At 32.0% G+C, this 18,902-nt stretch overlaps 1 protein-coding gene across 1 annotated transcript in view; it reads right to left on the bottom strand.

Moving 5' to 3' along the window:
* Positions 1-18,902, bottom strand: part of LOC143053736 (uncharacterized) — a gene marked incomplete at its 3' end in the record, with an annotated part of 72,064 nt that overhangs the window by 17,657 nt on the left and 35,505 nt on the right. Inside the window, exons 11-21 of the mRNA XM_076226519.1 lie at positions 17,667-17,857; positions 12,752-12,914; positions 10,660-10,719; positions 8,421-8,593; positions 7,480-7,648; positions 6,383-6,499; positions 5,067-5,165; positions 3,597-3,732; positions 2,810-2,985; positions 1,724-1,818; positions 611-746 (exon numbers count right to left, since the gene is read on the bottom strand). Coding sequence (XP_076082634.1) covers positions 611-746; positions 1,724-1,818; positions 2,810-2,985; positions 3,597-3,732; positions 5,067-5,165; positions 6,383-6,499; positions 7,480-7,648; positions 8,421-8,593; positions 10,660-10,719; positions 12,752-12,914; positions 17,667-17,857 — 1,515 coding nt within the window. The remainder of the gene's footprint in view (positions 1-610; positions 747-1,723; positions 1,819-2,809; positions 2,986-3,596; positions 3,733-5,066; positions 5,166-6,382; positions 6,500-7,479; positions 7,649-8,420; positions 8,594-10,659; positions 10,720-12,751; positions 12,915-17,666; positions 17,858-18,902) is intronic.

The following is an 18,902-nucleotide window of genomic DNA, read 5'->3' as shown; positions in this document are numbered from 1 at the left end:
TTTCAGGGTTCGCTTATCAATACATTTTTTTTAATTTGGTTAATCAGCACGTTAAACTAAACTTTTGACAAAATTAAATGCAAAGCCAAAATCATGTGCACATGCTTTTGTTTTCATATACAAAGATATCTACAAACACATACCAACACTCAGAATAATGTTGAAATTATTACATGGAAAATGACAAGGTGCAACAACATGTTACTTGTTGAAATATTTAAAGAATGAAAAATGCTGATAACGTCATAGCGAAAGCAATCTGAATCTAACAAAACTTATCTAGTGAAATTTGCTATTCAAAATTAAAACAAACATGCAGATGGTCTGTTTATCTTTATCGAGGTACATTTAGTAGAAGCTTGTAGAACTTGAATTGCGAAAGAAATGTTTATCTTTGAATATCGAGTGGGGAATCGTAAATTCGAAATACCAAATTAAAACAACACTTAATCTTCAATGATACACATACGAACTTGAAATATGTGTCAACTTTGATTATCTGTTCTTGTCAACAGTGATAAACAATATAAACAGAACATGTAGATAAAGATACTGCTAAAACGACTTGAGCAGAATTATGATATATATGCGCTCTATAATGTAGTTTTACCATCAAACGAAACTGAAGTTTTCAGCTCGGCTGCATCTCCTGCGGATCCATAACTGGTTTCTAGATATATGTAGTAACTATTTGTGTCATTATCATAACCTCCACAGGGACCAGTATAACTTGATCCAGTACAACCCTGAGAAAATATTAATATAGATAAGGTCATAGATCTGTATCGGTAAATACATTCTGGAATTTATATTTCAGACTAAATGGAAACATGACCGTTATAAATTGTTACATTTTGCGAAATCTTGTACTAGTATAGTGAATAATATTGTATCTGTAATTCTATCTTCAGAATCTAATAAGTTTAGGCATTTTTTTGGGAAATGTTATTTATCGATTATTATGAAATAAGGCCAAATCAAATTCAAGTAATAGTATGCCATCGTTACTATATGCAATAGCATTCGTCTTCATAAGTTAAACTGTAAAATTTTATATTGTATAGTATCCAAATACTCTAAAATTGCATAGTATTTGATCGACGACAAATTTGAAATTAATAAAATAATAAATACTTTATGTGTGGTAACTATAGACGAAAACGTTATTGTTTATCTAATGCAGCCCATAATGATTAAAACGCTATATATGATTGTCCTGAAATAATTTAAGGTGGTACCCAACACCTGAACTAAAATTAATTTGGTTCGTTTAATTTTCTTAAAATTTTGACTAAGTATTTACTTTGACCCTCTGACAAAAGTATAAAAATTTCAAAATATTTGAACTAACCGTTTAATCATAAAAAAATACACTGGTTATATAGCAGTTTGACAAAAACTTATTTTGATCATCGAGAAGCTTTATATTCCCTTAACAACACCACGCCATTAAAACGTTCTGCTGATTTTACAGATTATCTCCATGTAGTGTTAGGTACCACCTTAATTTATAATACACTTTGAATATGCAAATATTGGTACGCTTATCTCTGCCTTTGTTATAACACGTTTGCAAATCGAATACATATGATCATGAATAGTTGTCGCTATAACGCTTTTAATGAGATAATTGGTTTTAACTCTCTGCTAAAATAATGAAAGCAAAGACCATTGTCAAAGAAAGTATTAGCATACTTTATAATTAATAAAACAAAAAACTTACATTTCTGGTGGACCAATTCACTCTACTAGTAGAAAAGGGTGTCAGGAAATTACAGACTGACTGGAAAGAGCAATAATACTCAGATCCGTACCCACCTGTTTACAAAACGATTACAAAGTTAAGTTCATAATTAAATTATTTTTATGGAGACAAACAATAAAAATATTCAATTGCAGTATTATCAAGATGTATTATCAACAAAACATTGCAGTTCTCAGTATCACATTGCGAATTTTCTGTTTCCTGATGAGCAACATACGACGAGGTCCGGTAAATATTCTTGGTTATTGCATTTGTTCACGTTAATATGCACATGATGAATATTCAAAATTAGTTATTTGTAAGAAAACAATTTCTTACCAATTAGAATATTTATAGCTGTTTAAAATCAAATAACGGGAAATAATGTTTCAATTAATGCCAAAACTTGATATACTTATCCAAGCTTTTGTTGATCCAGTTTATATATGGGTCAGTTGAAAGAACCATGGTACTAATCGAGTGCAATAATAAGACTGACAGACATATGGACAGACGAGTCAAAAACATTGTATCAGACGAAATTTTGGGTGGTATAAAAATACCCTGCCTCCTACAAGCAATTTACATATTTTAAGATCCAAATCCTGGCATTGTTATATATTTCGTTTCTGTGTGTGTTACATTTTAGTATTGCGTTTCTGTTATTTCCTCTTATATTTGATGTGTTTCCCTCAGTTTTAGTTTGTAATTCGGATTTATTTTTTTCTCAATCGATTTATGAATGTCGAACAGCGGTATACTACTGTTGCCTTTATTTAGATACATATACAAAGTGATTATTACAAAACGTCAAAGACAGGGGGATAAGAATACATATGCAAACGACATCAGAGAACCTAAATAAGTAATAATCGATTTTATCTCAATTAACTTTATCAACCGTTGGATATAGTTTTCTGACTTTTTCTTTTACCCAAAAAGCAAATGTTGGTCTTTACAAATAATTGCCTTTCCAATGATGAAAGTGCTTATATTACTGCAATAATCAATAATTCGTGAACTTGATATCATTTGAAAGCCCTAGATTTACATAGTTACACTCACCTATTTTACATCTAACACCAACATCATGATCATGATTGCCAGGACCATTCAAAGAACGGTAACAGTTTTCTAATCTTGAGTTTCCACTAGAACAGTATACATAATTAAACCATACTGGCACATCACTGTCAGCATTTCCGAAGTATCCATAGTTAAATGGCATGGCACCGTCTCCACTGTGAACAATGACATTTCTTTAATCTGTTTACAATTCAATTTAGTGCTGGGATGGTATATATTAAGGTTTAATTAATGCCATACTCTACTAAACAATCATCAATATCTTACCATGTAAGAAACGTTTGCGTTGTAATAAATGGCTGTTGGCGTATCATTATTTATGCATTAACATAAATGTAATAATAATACGGTACAAATGTATTGCATCAGATGCGAATTAAGACAACTAATGATTCTGTATTGGTGCTCGACGTTGAAGTCAATGAATTTACTATCGGCCAGTCAATAGAAAGCCTAGTTTACAATTCAAAATTTCTGGATCCCAACAATGTAATCGTGAATGAAGCCTTGTTGGGATGAATCATAGTCATTTCGTACCATAACAAAAACAGCATCCATGAGGTAAACGTGCCAATTTCATATCTATAGCCTCAATGATGACATAATGTCAGTCTCACTATGAGGAACCTTTTACACAATTCGTTTTCCCTGTAGTTTCTAATGCGCTTTGCCTTTAAATATGTGATTAAGCCTCTGATTAAGTTGTGATTCGAGCGCCACTGGTTAGTTTTCAGGACTATTAATTGATTAAGTTTTAATATAACACCTGTATCCTAAAGTTTGACAAATGACACCAGCCTCTCTATATGTGAAACTAGAGGTTGCTATAGTTCCCCAAAGTCCATTCATTTTTATTTCCACTCGTCCTTCTAGGCAGTTAGAGCCATTCACAAGTCGGATTTCTGTAAATCAAGACAATCTATATATATGTTACCTTATTTCATTAATATTTATGACAACCATCCCTCTCAGTCTATTTTTTGTAGGTCTGAAAGTGTGCGATTGAAACAATCTAATTAAAATTAAATCTCTCACTCGCTCATTTTTTAATGCTTGGTTGCTGCGCAGCGACCAAGCATTAAAAAAATGAGCGAGTGAGAGATTGAATTTTAATTAGATTGCGATTGAAACTAATCAGGCTAGATATCATTATAGAGTTTGTGTTTTGCAATTAGTTCCTTTTGTTTTACACACTTTAACATTCCATGTTATACACATTTTCTTTTCAAATGGTTGGACGTTTGCACATGCAAAATAAATCTTTCCAGAGAATCATTTTTGATGACGGATCGCTTACTCCGTTTTGTTCCGATCAAATTCTTTTTTCCCGTTATTTTGTGATGTAAACATTTAAATTTATGTGCGGAATGAATGTTCAATAATTTTTATTTCATATGAATCTTAAAATAGCAAAGACTTCATTTTACATCAAATAATAAAATTTCATTAAAGTAATATCACTTGTTCTGTAATGCTTTTTTGTAGTCTCCAAACGACAATAACTAATTATTTGCATACATGTAATGTCATGTAAGTAACAAAAAACAGTGTTGTTAAGAACATTGTTGAATCGTCGGCTGAAAATTATTTAAATGATAATTCGTTCTTAAGTTGTACTGTTATGCCACTGTCCCAGGTTAAAGGGAGTGTTGGGATCCCGCTAACATATTTAACACCGCCACATTATGTATGTATGTGCCTGTCCCAAGTCAAGAGTCTGTAATTCAGTGGTTGTTGCGTGTTTATGTGTTACATATTTGTTTTTCGTTCATATTTTGTACATAAATAAGGCCGTTAGTTTTCTCGTTGGAATTGTTTTACATTTTTATTTTGAGGCCTTTTAAAACTGACTATGCGGTATGAGCTTTGTTCATTGTTGAAGGCCGTACGGTGAACTATAGTAGTTAATTGTCATTGAGGTCTCTTGTGGAGAGTTGTCTCATTGGCAATTATACCACATCTTCTTTTTTATATCAATGATTTGATGTAAATTATGAATATTGATATATACATTCTGTGCACCGTATCAATTTACCTTTATTATACAAGCCTTGTGTGTCAACCTAACCATTTCAAAGTATTTTCCACCCTCAAAAACGTCTGTACAAACTCTGATGACCATAATATTATTCTTGTTTTCTTGTTAGGATAAATATGTTTCAACAAACAATTAATACTATCCTTTCAGTTCCCTTAACATGCTTAAGTCAAGTTGACATATTTTGTTGTTACCTACCTATTTTACTAGTAGTTGATGGGGTTGTACTTTCTTGGGTGAAATCTGTTGCGATAGGACTACTAAATATTGTGCTTGGAGTACTTGTCAATAATGTATCTGACGAATAAATTAAGGTTTCAAAATAAGTCTTTCTTATAGGTTCCTTTATTAGATTTGATTATGGAATATAAAACAATGCAAAGTGATCTACGTACTTGACATTCAAAAACACCATACGGGATCTTCAATACGAAAAAGATTGCAGTTATATATATATATTGAGGCACCTGTGTCCTGTTATTCGACCGGTATGGTTTATTTTTTGTCATTTCATGCAGTTACCTAATCTTTTGTTGGATATCTGGATTTGCCGTCATCATCGATTTATGAGATTTTGTAACATCAATAAACTAAAATGTTACGTCCACTCTGTGAAGTATTTTTATTTGTATCCATCTCATGAATTAAGCCCTTTTCAATTGATTTTATATTTCGTTCTTATGTTATAATGTTACACCACTGTCCCAGGTTAGGGGGAGAGTTGGGATCCCGCTAACATGTTAAACACCGCCCATTCTGTATGTATGTGTCTGTCCCAAGTCCGGAGTCTGTAATTCAGTGGTTGTCTTTTGTTGATGTGTTACATAGTTATCAAAGGTACCAGGATTATAATTTAGTACGCCAGACGCGCGTTTCGTCTACATAAGACTCATCAGTGACGCTCATATCAAAATATTTATAAAGCCAAACAATTACAAAGTTGAAGAGCATTGAGGATCCAAAATTCCAAAAAGTTGTACCAAATACGGCTAAGGAAATCTATGCCTGGAATAAGAAAATCCTTACATATCTGTTTTTCGTTCATTTTATGTACAAAAATTAGGCCGTTAGTTCTTTCGTTTGATTTGTTTTACATTTGTCATTTGGAGGTAATTTATAGCTTACTATGCGGTATGTGATTTGCCCATTGTTGAAGGTAATTCGATGACCTGTAGTTGTTAATTTCTTTGTTTTTTGTCCCTTGTGGAGAGTTGTCTCATTGGCAATTATACCTGATCTTCTATTTCATATTAATTATGACCTCACGCACTGGTACAAAGAAACATAGCCCACGCCATTCGTTTCAATTAATATTTTTTTTTATTTACAAAGAAGATTTTTTTTTCAATTGTATTCCTCAAAAATGGTTCCAATTGAAGTTTGTTCTATAATGATTGAACTAGCAAATGTTTAGATAAGTGGGATGAGTGGGAACATTGATTAAGCAAGCATAATTTTATGCATGCAATACATTTCGTGTTGGTTTCATTGTTTTCATCACAAAAAGAACTTACAGTTTTGACAATATTGTTCATCAAATCCATTGCTACAGTCTTCAATCCCATCGCACAGATTATAAACAGAAATGCATTCCAATACTGGTGAGCATTGTATTTGGTCAACAGCACATCCTAAGTATATAAAAAAAGAAATCTTTGGAAATCAAAGGAGTTGTTTCTCGAAGGGTTAAATCTGGCCCTGTTCTTTTATTAAATCGGTCCGAAAAATTACAAATTTTACATAAAAAAAACTATTAACACAAAAATAAATATTTTGCCACCTTCCTTCAAAAATTATGAAGCTATGATCCCTTAAATAAATACTTTTTGTATTTTAAGTCAATAATGGTAATTTTTTTCCATATTTTAAACGTTTTTGACAATTTCGACACCTCAAAAATATACACTTTGACACTTGAACAAAAATATAAAAATTATAAAAAACAAAATGAACCATACACTTTATCGGAAAAATTTCATTTGATAAAGTTTTGCCCAACACAAATTTTGATTATTAAGAAGCTTTACATTTCCTTAACAATGGGAAGTGACGTCAACTTCCAGCTGATTTTTTATTTTACAGAGTTATCTCCCTGTAGCATATGTAGTGTGTATGTACCACGTTAATATGATACTGGTAACAAATAAAACATCATTAGTAATCCCTATTTGACTCTGCTGGCTACGAATTTATAATAAGTCGGTTTGGGAATACGTCACCGAAACTATTTTTTATAACTAAAACCTCATATTCGCGGGAGGGTTTGTCAGCCATCACACCAGGTTAGAATATCCTGTTCCAATTCAGGAATATGGCAGTTGTTATAAAAAAGTCAGTTTCTATGTAAACTGGCGTTTTTGTTTTTGATGGATGTTTGTTTCAACTATATTCCTGATATAACTGATGTGTTTCCTTCGGTTTTAGTTTGTAAACAGGATTTGTTTTCTCTCAATCAATTAAGATATTTCAAACAGCGGTATACAACTGTTCTCTTTATTTTTTAGCACCGAAATCCGAATGTTCTCATCTTAGATTACTCGATATTGCTTTCAATTGTATGTTAAGCAAATAATACGTCTGTTGTTGTATACCACTGTGGAGTATGACTTGCCTTTGATATATGATGTATAAACAGCTCTGAATCCTGATTTTGTAATGCTATAATCACTATAAAAATAAACCACCATGCTATTGTTTGTGGATTCGACTTTTCTTTCTTCATCAATTACCCCTCTTAAAGTAAGCAATAATGGATACAATGTATTTGCTCCATCATAAACCTATATGAAAGAAAAGACATGTAATTTATTTAAAAGTGTGTCATATACACGTACCTGTAAATACAAGTATGTCTGTTTAGAATATGCCTGCATTCTATACCAATTGTGCTTCCATAATTCACTTTTTATCAAATTTTAAAACCGATTGCTCTTTCCAACTAGATATAAACTTAATGAAAAAGTTGAAATTATGGCATTATTAAGAATTTGACTATCAAATACTTATTATTTCTTTTCTGTTACATTACTTCATATGTACCCGGAACCCAGACTATGATGCTAAGTCTATTTTGCATATAAATACAATATTAAGGCAACTGTTGAACCACAGATATTTTAATACGTGTTTTACATCCCTTAAACATATTTTGAATGTTGGTGGGTTGCAATGTTATATGACCTATCTGACCAAATATAACAGGCTTATGATTTACTTTAAACAAAAATGTGGCTCTCAACTACAACCCACTCATCTGTGGTGCTTCAATCAAAGGTGAATTTATCTTTAAAATCTTTAGATATTTGCCATAACTATTCATAAAAATTCAGCAATGATCGTCGAGGTCATTATGTACTTCGGTTTGTTCGTAATGCTTTCATTTATGCATATTGACGTTTTTGGTTAAATGTATTTTATCTTATCTTGTAGTCACGTTGTCTGCACCAACATTTCAAAGTTTGTTGTACATGCAATTGACAAAGTGTGAGCTAAGTAAACATGGCAAAGTGTTCCATACTCATCTATTTTCTTTCGATAATATTTTGCACTTACTTTGACGTTATCGCAGCAGGATTCTGTATTGAAATCTGTAAACGTCAAACTTATGATGTAACCCTCATGACCATTAATATAATAATAACATCTCTGGTCGTTAGGGTAGTTGTATGGATAATTTGGCGAGGTTATACTTCCTTTCCATCCATTGTAATATCCAACACAACTTCCTGTCAAAAAGACATGTATGTTTAAAACGATTGATTGATTGCTGTTTCCCTAACGTCTAAAGGAAAATATTTCCCGAATGTTCAAAACCATATTTTTAATGAAAAAAAGCAATCTCTTTAAATAAATACAAAATAATATTCATCTCTCTTCATGTATCTTAAAAAAAATCATGTATGTACATTAAAGTTCTTTGGTAAAGAAAGAAAGTAGTAACATTATATTTGTCTCATTATTTTTCACATGTTACTTGTTTCAAAAGAAACCAGTTCAAGATCGGCGGAAGCTTTATAACATATTTTCATCGAGTACGTAAATTTCGTCATATTTATAACGTCAAAGTGAAATCACCAAGGAACCTTTCTGCACTCAAGTGTCATGATTATATTATCCTGTTTATTTGTTAATAACAGTTACATTATTTTGTAATGCTTGAATAATTGGTGCTCTCGGAGACTAACAGTCCACTAGCAGAGGCATCGACAAGTGGTAGTAAAAACATGAACGTTGCACATTTCGACAATCAATGTCTCTTCAATAATGCCTAAATGAAACAAATAAGTTAGTCAAAAACATTACATTTAGGCAACCTTTATTTGCCATTCTCGAATTCTTAAACGCCCTTTATCTTTTTCTTCACCTGTTGGTTATATATATGTTATATGAGTATTTGGACCATACGCGTATGGTCATGACCATATGGGTATATACTCATATGGTCCGACCATACGCGTATGGTCCGACCGTACTCATATGGTCGGGGTACTTTACACGTTCAATTTTTAAACTCTTCACAAGGTATGATCCTTCTAGTTGTTACGTAATCAAAAATGTCATTTTATCATATTTCAATAATAAAAAAGATTAATCAAATAAAATTTACTAACTATTTTTAAGTGCAATAGGAAGATGTCAAAATCAAATGCACATATTGTAAAAGGAAGTTTTGTTACTTTACGTATACCGGGTCTAGTGATTTACCACGTTTATTGTGTAAACTAGATGACATCACTGGCAAGGACCACAGTTTATTTAATTTGATGTGTAAATATGGTGTCCTGCATTCATGTTACGATATTAGAGATCTAGAGCTTCTTAAAAACACCGTAGACACATCGGAATGGCCTGAAACATCGATATCACTGCACGCAGCTGCAAAGAAAACTAGCTTGTCACTCGCAAGCAAAATGTGTATTGAAAAAGTTCGTGCACAACCAAGACTGCAAATGCAGAAAAGATATGGTACCGTTATTGACCGTGTGGAAGTAAATGCATGCAAAAATATAATAAGCGATGATAACTAAGATCAATTGACTGTGGTATCTATATTTTATGTTTATGCAGCCTTTGAATTGTAAAATTAATACGTTACCATAATTTTTTTAAGATAGAGGTCATGGTATTATTGAAACGTTTCTATTGCATATTTGAAAAAAAATATCTATATGGTCCAAATACTCATATTGTCCAGCCCGTGAATAACCAAACGAGTATAATACTTATATGGCTCGACCATACGCGTATGCTTGGACTTTATGAGTATACGCATATGGTCATGACTATACGCGTATGGTCCGAATACTCATATGGTCCGGAACATATAATCAATAAACGTTTGGTTCGTTTGATCTCATTTCTTGATTGGTCAAAATTCGATTATGACGTTAAATTTTCTTGCTTTACTCTAAATTACCTATTATGGCGTCAAGAAAAGGCAACCTTCCCTGATGACATCACATAGAAAGGACATTTATTTTCATAGATCATTTGAAAAGAAGGTTTGAGATGTCTGCATTTGTATTTTCAAATATTTAAAGAAACAAATTCCACCACCAAATCGATAGTACGATATTTATCCATTCTCGACAGTTAAATTGCGAGACTCGCGTATCAAACTTCGTAATTTAATTGTCTCGATTTGATTAATATCGTATTACACTCGACACTATCATACAATCTTTATTCACTTTACTATATAATCCATTAATAGTAACAACAACCTTTGTTTTTATTCTCTTGACAAACTAAAACAACATGTACAATGTCTCGCTCTTTGTTCCGTTCTTACCTTGTTGATCTGAAGTTGTAGGTGATGATTCTGTCGACGGCGTTGAGAGGTTGTTAGAAACTAAGAATAAAAAATTAAACCATGTTAAATTCATGATCATTTGTTGAATGGCCTTTTTAAAACGTTTTTCCGGGCACTCCAGCTGCCTCCAACGATGTCATTTACCGCATCAAAACAGAAAATGAACGTTGGGAGTGCGTTGAACACTAATCAATCAATCAATTACGTATTATTTAGGACATACTTCTTACATACGCTATGATTACAATGTTGTCTTGTTCAATCCGACAAACTTAGATAAAGGCAAGTCAGTGTTCGCCTGTATTAAATATGATTCTAATTAAAAATCTCAGATGTAAGACAACTAAGATTCTAGGGCATTGGTCAATTCATATACTAGTTTCTTGGTATACATATATAGAATGAAATAAGCTGTTTCAAAACAATGCCTGTGTTAAGATAAGAATAAAGAACTGTTTGTTGTTTTAATTTTTACGCCAGAGAGATTTTAAACACATACATATAGTTAATTTTTGTTGGAGCTTATCTGTACATAAAATCAGGATTTTAACGGCCTATCTATGACGTATATACATTTCATCTATTGGATTTTGGTTGTGTACTGATTGATATTTAAGTCTTAGATACATATTTTGTTATAAGGTTTTATTGGTTTTGAATCAGTTTTTAGTGGTTGCATGTTCTCCCAAATCTTTTGTGTTTTTGTAAACTGTTTTATGTTAGTTGTATTGATTTTGGTGGGTTTCATCCCTTTTTATCTGATTTTCATAGGTTGTACCTAGGTTGTGCTATTACATCATTCTTTCAGTAGTTGTCGCTTGTTGCTATATACATGTATCACATCAATTTTGCGTTTATTGCTTTGTACATAAACCACGCCGTTAGTTTTCACGTTTTGGATATTTTTATAGCTTGCTGTGCGTCGTGGATTCAGCTTATTGTTGAAGGCCAGCCAGTGACATATTCTTGCCTGCATCTACGTCATTTGGCGCATATATGAAATTTCAATCCTAGTATCTATGATGAGTTTATTTGGTCCGTGGTGGAGAGTTATCTTATTTTATACTGCACTTGTTCTATTTGAGCAGTCAAAATGCGTTGACCGTATATTTCTATGTCATATACAGTCACTGACCTGATATCACTTTTCCTCATGAATATTTAAATAGACATTGTCTAAATTATATTTATTTATTCACACGACCTCTACAACCTGTTCTTGCTTCCAATGTAAACAACGATGCGTTTAACGACTCAAACTTGTTTCTTTTACAATTTTTGGAAAAAAAACATATTTCATGTGTTAATATATTTTGTTTGCAACCTATAAATCATTATGTTTTATGTTTATTGTTGATATTTTTGTCTTAAAACAAACGAATTCGTTCACCATTGATTGCGGTTTTTAACAGGTAATTGTGTATATTTCATCGTGTTGTATATTTCTCCTGCTGTGTGTTATGAGGCCTTTTTAAAGGGGGATTTCCCCCAATATTTAAATCAAATAAATAACATTAACACACTAAACAACAATTGAAAATGGTTTTCGTAGATTGCAGTATAAAGACAATAATAGTGCATTGACTTGACATATCAACGATATAAGGATTCGGCCCGAAACAGCCTCGCATTTCCCTGTTTCTAAGCCTCATCCTTATATATTTGATATGTCAAGTCAATGCACTAGTATTGTCTATGTGAATCACACCGTCTGACGTTAACATTAAAATATAACAACCCTTTATCGTAACTAACTATTCCGTTATTGGTCATATTAGTGATAACTGTACTTATTAACATTTTAATCCTGGTATCTATGATGAGTTTATTTGGTCCGTGGTGGAGAGTTATCTTATTGGCAATGACACCGTCTGACGTAAACATTAAAAAATAACAACCCTTTATCGTAACTAATAAATCTGTTATTGGTTATATTAGTGAAAACTGTACTTAATAAGATATATCTGCATTATCCGGAAAGGTAGTATTCATCTTTTAGTAGAACTAAGTTCAAAAAAGATTATCTCAATGTAAAACATCAGTGAAATATTTGTTGTGTTTATTCACTTACTAGAAAAATCTAAAAACATGGCATTGAATCCTCTCATAACAACTGATCCGTCGGTGTAAAAAACAATAAGCATCTCAGCAGAGAAAGCTGTTACAGGGTTTGGTAGGGAACTACCACAATACTTCGCTAGGCGATGATCTGTTGACGAACTCCCGTCATATATCTGAAAATAAACGAACATGATATCGTCTTTGATAGCTATATGAATATGCATATATAATCTCATTAAATTTCAGAGAACACATCCGTTTTTGAATATTCTGTTTCTATTCGCCTGTTACCAAGATAGGCAGGACCTGTTTCTGTTCTACTAAACTTCCGAGAACGAAAGAGCTCTAATAACATGAATAATCAATTAAAGTATGTTTTCCATCAAAATTCGGGATAAGGTGTATATTTGACTGCTGTACGCCATTTTTTCCCTATTTTGGCCGTTTGATTTGTTTACAAATTGTTGTGAATATAATTGAATTACATGCTACTGTAAAGCATGTGAGAGGTTTAGCTAGCTAAGCAACAGGTTTAATCCAACATTTTCTACATAAGAAACAGCATGTACCAAATTAGGAATATGACAGTTGTCATCCAATTGTTTGATCTGTTTTAGCTTCTGATTTTGCCATTTTATAAGGGACTTTCCATTTTGAATTTCCTCGGGGTTCAGTATTTTTGTGATTTAAATTTTTTAGTTGGATTGTTCTCCGCTTACACAGTTTTTTTTTCTCTTCGACACATTCCTTATTTCCATCCTCTATTTTATTGAAATTCTGTGCTTGAACATGTTTTGACAGTTTTCGGGTCATTAAAGGGACATTCAGTTTAGAATTTTCCCCTAGTGTTCGGTATTTTTATGACTTTACTTTTATTTTACATAGAATGAAAAACTCTTTATTCAAACTGATGACCAATTTCAGAATTTAACATAGAAAGCTTTCCTGCTACAATTAATGGGTTTTATTTATAACGAATGTCTTTCTCTGAGATGGTTTCTCCCCGAATATAATGTGTTTATAATATATACAAGTTTAGAATGTTTTCCTAAGGACAACATTGTCAATCACAGATATAGCTGTGGGAAAAAGAACAGCAACAAAACACCACAAGTGTTATAACACTAATAATATGGAGTCTTTTCTTGATTCTGTCAGACCTTTTTCACTAAGCGAATCATGGCTATTGTGAAACAAATATTTTGCATTGTACGTACATTTGTATAATCACTGTGTCTAAACCACACCGGCAAAATTTGCTCGGACTCGATGGTATCTAACATCCGGCACAATGACGGAACACCAATAGACAAAAGAAAGGTAGGTTTCTCCTTATTTTTTTATTTGTTTTATGATATCGAAAAATATATATACATATACAACTATTTTCTATTGTGAGATGCAATATTTTCTACAACCGTTCTATATTAACGGAGAAATAAGTCAAAATGCATGTCAAAATGACGAATTGAGTGAACCTTGCCTCGAAATTGTTTAATTTCTCGTTAAATTGTTCACATTGTACGGAAAGAAAGGTACGGGAAGATAGATATTGACACGGAGATTGCAAATTTAGTTATTATGAGCATCTCCATAATTGTATCTCTGTGTATGGAACGAAAGAAATGGGTCATGTCAAAATGGAACTGGCCGGTTTCGTCAATGTATACAACCCGGTTTCGTCATAGATTTCAAAATGCATAACCCGGTTTGGTCAAATAAAAAAAATCATAATCGCATTACATTATAATTGTTTATTTAATTTCAGCGTTCAAATGGAGTTTTGTGGGTCGTTGGAAAACAAATTCGTTCACCGGACAACGGCTTATTATTTATATGAGTCTCAGATTCAAATAAATAATAAGCAAAAACTTGAATTCCTACTCTTATAGAACACAAATATTTTAATTTACTTTGCATTCCGAAATTTTTTAACAGCATATTGAGATTAAAGCTCTCTAAATATGCGTTTTCTATATGAGTTATGGGAAAATATGTTGAACATGTTTAAACTTGAAATTAAAGTTTACGGTCTTAAAAATCGAAACACACAATTGATATGTGATTTTTTCGCACAAAAGGATGGACACCTTTATAAGTAATCTAATCATTCTATGTATGTAATCTTTTCTACAATCGTTAAAAATAAATCTTCTTAAGGATAAACGTTGATAATAAGACAACTGTATATGCATTCATAATCGACATAGAAAATGAATGTAGGATTACAACTACCATGCATTAAAATATTTTTTTTATCCCTTATTTTAACTATACTGCTATGTACAAATTAGTATAATAGTATAATAGTCTCAGGTCATCGACAAAATTCAATAATAATTATTTTGTTAACATTACTAAAACAAAACGAGTCTGTACTGTCGCCGTTGTGTTATGATGATCGTACACTGACGTTGGTCAATATATTTTGACAATATATACGGACAGACGGATTTAGTTTATTTCAAAGTGGACGTATTATTTAAAAATGTCTATCAACATGAAAAATTCATACAAATTCCAAGCGACAACAACCCGACCATAGAGCAGAAAACACCTTAAGGCCACAATGGGTCTTCAATGAAGCGAGAAACTCCCGCATCCGGTGGCGTCCTTTAGCTGGGCCCATAATAAATATATATACTAGTTCAGTGATAGTGGACTTCATAGTAAACTGCGAATACATGTATATTTATTATATTTAAGGGATAATTTTAACTATGATACAAGTTTTGGCACACATCGCGCATTTACTATACAGGCTCTGTCATCGGACGAGTTAAGGTTTTTTCATCATTTTTTATTATTTGTACTTTTGTTGTACTGTTTGTGTCAGCGACAACACTTTGACTCATTCCATTCCCGAATCACATGCACGCTTGTAATTCCACGGTTGTCTTTGGTTGCTTTATACCATATGCGTTTTGAACATAAAATAGGCAGGTAGTTTTCTTGTTTGAATTGTTTTACATTTATAATTTAGGGCCCTTTTGCAGTTTGTGTGTTTTTCTTATTGTTTAAGGCATACGCTGACCTAAACTTGATTAATTCAACATAATTTTTGTGTCCAAAAGAAAGTTGTCTCATTGTCAATGTTTATGGGATAAGTGGTTACCGTCACTTCTTCTTAATAAGACCTAGATATAAATGACGGTCATGTTTTGCAAACCAACTTCTATTCACATTGAAAATACAAAACTGTCAGATGTTGTTTTCGAAAGTTATCTTGAAGTTTCAATTGAATTTGAACTGTACAAAAAATGAATTTGAACTGTAAAAATAATGTGAAAAACATGCCTATGAAAATAAATGTGCCTACCAGAAACGGGGAGAAAGTTACAAATCTCACTGCTATGATGCTTAAGTGTGAAAACTCGTTTTAGTGCGCAAGTAACACAGTATATATAGTACCAGAAAATCTGGCGGGACTGCATGCATGATTAATTTGTGCAGAACAGTATAGACTATAGTCAGTTTGGGACTGTTCGTCAATGATTGAATGCATAAATGTATTAATAATTGATAGTAAATATTGTAAACTAAGTGTATATAATATAGTATAGTAAATTAAAATTATGGCACAATCAAAACACATCCTTTTATTTTTCATCTTTAAAATATTACTATTATAAACAAAGAAAATATAATAATGTTACAAAATAATTAGATACCAGTATTTGCTATTCAGTATTTATATTTTATTTAAAATTAGTTTGAAGTTAAGTGAAATAAGAGATACGCCTTTCATTAGGAAAATGTGTATTATCATAATTAACTATGTCCAAAAGTGCCCGTTTAAAATAGATTTTAACACGCCAAGTTTACTTTACAATAAATATATATTTAAATTCTCGAAAGACAATGTTCAGATCCGTGCCAAAGTTTCTTTTCATAAATTGTTTGTTCAAAAAAAACAAAAAAAACCGGGTGATATATATAGACGAAACCGGGTGATTGTGTAGTAACAACATTGACGAAACCGGTTTATTTTAATTTGACATGACCCTTTTCTTTCGTTCCATACACAGAAATACAATTATTGAGATGCTCATAATAACTAAATTTACAATTTCCGTGTCAATATCTTTCTTCCCGTACCTTTCTTTCCGTACAATGTGAACTATTTAACGAGAAATTAAACAATTTCGAGGCAAGGTTCACTCAATTCGTCATTTTGACATGCATTTTGACTTATTTCTCCGTTAATATAAAACGGTTGTAGAAAATATTGCATCTCACAATAGAAATAAGTTGTATATGTATATATATTTTTCGATATCATAAAAAAAATAAAAAAATAAGGAGAAACCTACCTTTCTTTTGTCTATTGGTGTTCCGTCATTGTGCCGGATGTTAGATACCATCGAGTCCGAGCAAATTTTGCCGGTGTGGTTTAGACACAGTGATAATGCTTCAAGTATTTGAACGAAGTATTGTCACAGTAACTCTATTTGATTATACAGACAAAAACGAATGAATTCTCAAACTATTAATTTGGATAACTGCGAAGTTATAATATCGGAAAGATTTTTAATAGGAAATTGTGTATCACAAATATTTATTTGATGTCCGTATTGAAAAGATCTTGATATTTTAATGGGACTACTTTTAAAAACAAAGAGACCTAACGATCATAATCATTATTTTTAGATTTTTCCTTATGGTTAATTTCTTCTCAAAAGTATTGTCTTCAAAGTTCTCTCTGGTCATTATAGTTTCAAAATTATAGGCAATAACACAAACTATTATCCATATGAGCCAAGTGTGTTTAAAATAGCGTCATGATTAACGCTAGCCGTATAACCATTTTTTTTTTACAAAAACTGACGACCACAATATATAATGAGCTTTTCATGCAGTTTTTGTAAACTGTGTTACTTTTCCACATGCACACCATATCACACATGTTCATTTAAACAACTTACTTCAACATAATCATAACATGATCCACTGCTCCTAGCCTCGACTTCAAAATCAATGAATGACAACGTTATTGGTAACATCAATGGACTCTGTATCAAATAATGACAAGTCATTGAATTCGAATAGTCTGCTGGATAATTCGGGGATTGTATCCTTCCATTTGATGCGTTATAGTTTTCATTACATGATATCTCTGAAATTCAAATTGAAAAGAATAATGTTAAGAAACTGAGAAATTGTGTTAGTTAACATTGATAATATGACTTGCAAGGTCTAAAAGATATGTGTTCTTCTATCTCAAATCACCAGTGTAGGCTCATGTTTTTGTCGTCATATGCCTTTTGTTTTATTTCGCACTATTTCATATAGAAAGGTGGTGTTAGTACAATACTAGTATCTGTATAATCTCTTCCTGTTTACTTTATTCAAAACTCTCTACGATTTACATTGACATATCACAAAGACTACCTTACATTACTGTATATTTTTCTCTATATTAACCTTAAGGGCATACGATACAGTTACAGGAGAGGTAATCACGTTGCTAACGTAAATTGTTATTTTCGAGACGTCAAACTATGACTATCGGGGAAAAGATACCGTTTTCGAATGATTTATCATTCAAACTTATTTAACTTGAAAACGAGTTCACGGACCCCTCTTTTTTAAAATGCCATTTTTTTTTATTAAGGTAACACGATACCGAATGGCATATCTCCCGATTTCCAAAATTTTTGGCATACGTGTACTTTGAATCGGGTTACATCGGAATATGTAATAAAAAATGGGGTCACCATTTTTGTTTTTTTGTAATTTTCATAGGAAAACGTCAATTTTGGCGACAAATTTACTTAGGTATATAGGGGAAATGCCTTTTTTCGGCTTACCTTTTTAGATTTTCGAATGGATGGCTATTTTCTTATATACGGAGAAAAACAAAAAACTAACATAATATCCAGGATTGCATAGTGAATCCATACACGTATAGAAACTCATATGTCACCATCCTTTATTTTGAAATAAATGGCTTCAAAGTTGATCGATAGGCCTAGAATTTGACCAAAAACGTGTGACGCTATGGTGTACGGAATATAACGTTATTCCTTCTCAGAGAAATGGAGAGAAAAATATGTGTCGGGATCTGAATGAGTACATTTTATTTTCATTTCCCCTGTCGACTGTCGTAAAGTTCCCAGTAATGCAACATAAAATTCTACTGAATCAGATATAATTTTATT

The sequence above is a fragment of the Mytilus galloprovincialis genome, chromosome 12 (assembly GCF_965363235.1).
Source record: "Mytilus galloprovincialis chromosome 12, xbMytGall1.hap1.1, whole genome shotgun sequence".
NCBI classification, from domain to species: Eukaryota; Metazoa; Mollusca; class Bivalvia; order Mytilida; family Mytilidae; genus Mytilus; species Mytilus galloprovincialis.
This window is presented reverse-complemented; position numbering and strand designations above follow the sequence as displayed.